Source organism: Lathyrus oleraceus, chromosome 6, assembly GCF_024323335.1.
Source record: "Lathyrus oleraceus cultivar Zhongwan6 chromosome 6, CAAS_Psat_ZW6_1.0, whole genome shotgun sequence".
NCBI lineage: Eukaryota > Viridiplantae > Streptophyta > Magnoliopsida > Fabales > Fabaceae > Lathyrus > Lathyrus oleraceus.
The window spans coordinates 329,293,930-329,296,855 of NC_066584.1; the positions used below are offsets into that span (position 1 = coordinate 329,293,930).

Genomic DNA, 2,926 nt, shown 5'->3' on the forward strand with positions numbered 1-2,926 from the left:
TCTTTAGTTAAGTAACAAAACTTCAGAAGCTTGCAATTCTTCAGAAGCTTGATAATCAGAGTCACATCCAGAAGCAAAAGCAGAGAGATCATTGCAGAAATAACATAGCATATTTCCATAACTTCTCAAGAGCGAATCATCACAAAAGTAGAAAAAACGTTGTAGCAATAACATAGTGTCTTTCAGAACTTCTCATGAGTGATACATCGCAAAAGCGGAATCCGGAACAAATGTTCAGAAATTGATGACGTTGCACGTCATAAACTCAGAATCAGAACTGTCTGTTAAAGCTATATAATAACAAACCATTAGAGTACCAAAACTGTTCTCACACAAATACTACATTGTTATCATCAAAACTCAAAGGCATATATGAAGAACCAAATCTTGTTCTAACAAATGTCAATACATCCTTGGCCCAAACTTATCATCCTATTAAAACCCCACTCGAAAAGTCTGATAGTGAGTCTTTTCCAATTAAGTCCCTTGACAAATCTGAAAAGAAAGATGATTCTGATAGTATGTCTATTTATATGTCTCACAAAGAAGAAAATTATGGTGTGAAGAAGGATCAATCTACATACATTGTAAATATAGATGATCTGGATTCTAATGATGAGCCCATTGGTAAAAGATTGGCTCCAGGGATAACTAAGAGGTTAAAGAGTAGAAAAGGGACAATTGTTGAGTCTACAAGCAAGTCTTCCAATGCTCCCAAGAAAAGTACTAATGTTGGTCCTGCTAAAGGGTAGAGCAAGGTTATAACTCCTGCCACCAAGAAAAAATCTCTAAAGAGGAAGAAAGTCCCCTCTAGTTCTAGTTACTCTGAGTATGATGTCGAATAGAATGTTCAAGACATCATGCCTCTAAAGAAAGTTGTTGGGAAAAAGGTCCCTGCTAATGTTCTTGAAGTTCCCATTGAAAACATCTCCTTTCACTATGTTGAGAATGTTGAAAAATGGAAGTTTGTGTACCAAAGGAGGTTGGCTTTTGAAAGAGAACTTGGGAAGGATTCCCTTGAATGTAAGGAGGTAGTAAGTCTTATTGAGAATGCTGGGTTGATGAAAAGTGTGGTTGGTTTTGGCAAGTGTTATAAGATACTTATAAAAGAGTCCATTGTGAATATTTCTAAGGATAATGATAACAAGAGGAGTAAGGAGTTCAAAAAGGTGTATGTGAGAGGAAATTGTGTGGAATTTTCTCCAGAAATCATTAATAGGTTCATGGGAAGAAGTGAAAAGGAACAAGCTGAAGTGGAGGTATCTGATAATATCGTTTGCAAAGAAATCACTACCAAACAGGTGTCACGATGGCTAAGGAATGACAAGCTATCAACTAGTAAGTTGAGTGTGAAGTATGATGTGCTTCATTGGATAGGAGCTGCCAATTGGGTTCCTACAAATCTTACCTCAATCATAGCTATAGGTTTGGGTAAATTCATTTACATTGTTGGAACCAAAACCAAGTTTGATTTTGGGTCTTATGTCTTTGAGCAAACCCTGAAGCATACTAGTACTTTTACTGTGAAAATTCCTATTGCTTTTCCCTCTCTAATTTGTGGAATAATTCTCAGTCAGCACCCTAGGATCTTGATCAGTTCCCATGCAGCAAGTAAGATAGAATATCCTCTATCCTTGCATTATAGGTTGTTTGCAGGGACACGTGTTCTAGACATTGTCATGACATTTGGCAAGAAATATACCATCTCTACTTTTAGGACAAGAATCATTGCTGAACTAAAAGACATATGCAAAACCTTGGATGAAACCATCAAAGCTTGTAATGAAAAGAAGAGCAGGCTTGAGATCCTGATAAATGCTTTGTCTGAAGAAGATGTTGAGGGAAACCTGGATGGTGATAAGGAGGAGTATAATGAGGTTGAAGATGATGCTGATGCAAGTGGTGATGATGTTGAAGAGACAACCAACATTAATGATGACTAATGCGATATGTTCTCTTTGTGTTTTTTCTTTATGTTTCTGCTTCTTTTGTGGGCTATGCCCTAGAAAATTTATGCACCATGTGTACCTTTTTGATCTATAATTCGATCTGCTACATCTGATGTTTTTTCTGCTCCTAATGAATGTTTTTCTTATTTTTGTCCTTTTTTTTTTGCTAAAAAGGGGGAGTAGTGGTGTGGTTATTTGGTATTTTGCTCTCTTTTGCCTTTTGCCCCTTAAGGGGGATTACTAATAGAGGGGGAGTAGTTCTTGCCTCTATTCTTCTATTTAAGGGGAGCTTATGTGTTTTCTCTTCTAGCTTAATGATGACATGCTTAGTTAGTCATAGTTCATATGTGTTGTTTGGTTGCTGTGAAGTCAGACCAAATGTCTTGACATCCTTTCTGGGAGAATTTATTTTTCTCTACATAAAGTTTGTGTTGTGAGAGTTTATTTCTCTCTTATGTGACATTCTCTGTGTGGCCGATTTTATCTTTTTCTGTTGCGTATGTCTCTGATGTATCTTGGAGAAGTTACAATTTTGTTTATTGTGCATTTGTTTTGAAGAAGTTCTCTTGAGTTTTTTTGGTTTTTACAAGATATGTTTTGCAAAGGTTGTTTTAGCCAAAATTTTCCAAAGGGGAAGATTGTTAAGTTGTTTGTTTTGTGATTGACATCATTTTGTTAAAACTAGTGAAATAGAAAGATGTTGGACAAGTTGTCTTGACATGCCTACACGACATTGTGGCCTGCTGTGGTTTTACATTCTTGGAAGATTTGTTTTTTAGTGTGAGATTAGTAAAGATTCTTTGTTGATTTGATTCATGCATTCTGCCGTTCAAAGTGCTTATTTTAGAAGCTCAAAGATCGGTTCCATCTATGACTTGTTTCCTAAGAAAGGATATCAAAACTTTTAAGGAAACATTAGATTTGATTTGATTTGATTATGTAGAAGATTGTGTAGCAATCTGATTTGATTTGATTGG

At 35.9% G+C, this 2,926-nt stretch overlaps 1 protein-coding gene across 1 annotated transcript; it reads left to right on the top strand.

Moving 5' to 3' along the window:
- The first annotated feature begins 860 nt into the window (after positions 1–860).
- On the top strand, positions 861–1,943 carry LOC127095494 (uncharacterized). The gene has a single exon (XM_051034174.1). It carries the CDS (start codon positions 861–863, stop codon positions 1,941–1,943), a length of 1,083 nt encoding a protein of 360 aa, XP_050890131.1.
- Positions 1,944–2,926: the final 983 nt, after the last annotated feature.

What these genes read in the sequence shown, in the direction of transcription:
- LOC127095494 (XM_051034174.1), top strand. Translation starts at nt 861, where the DNA reads ATGCCTCTAAAGAAAGTTGTTGGGAAAAAGGTCCCTGCTAATGTTCTT.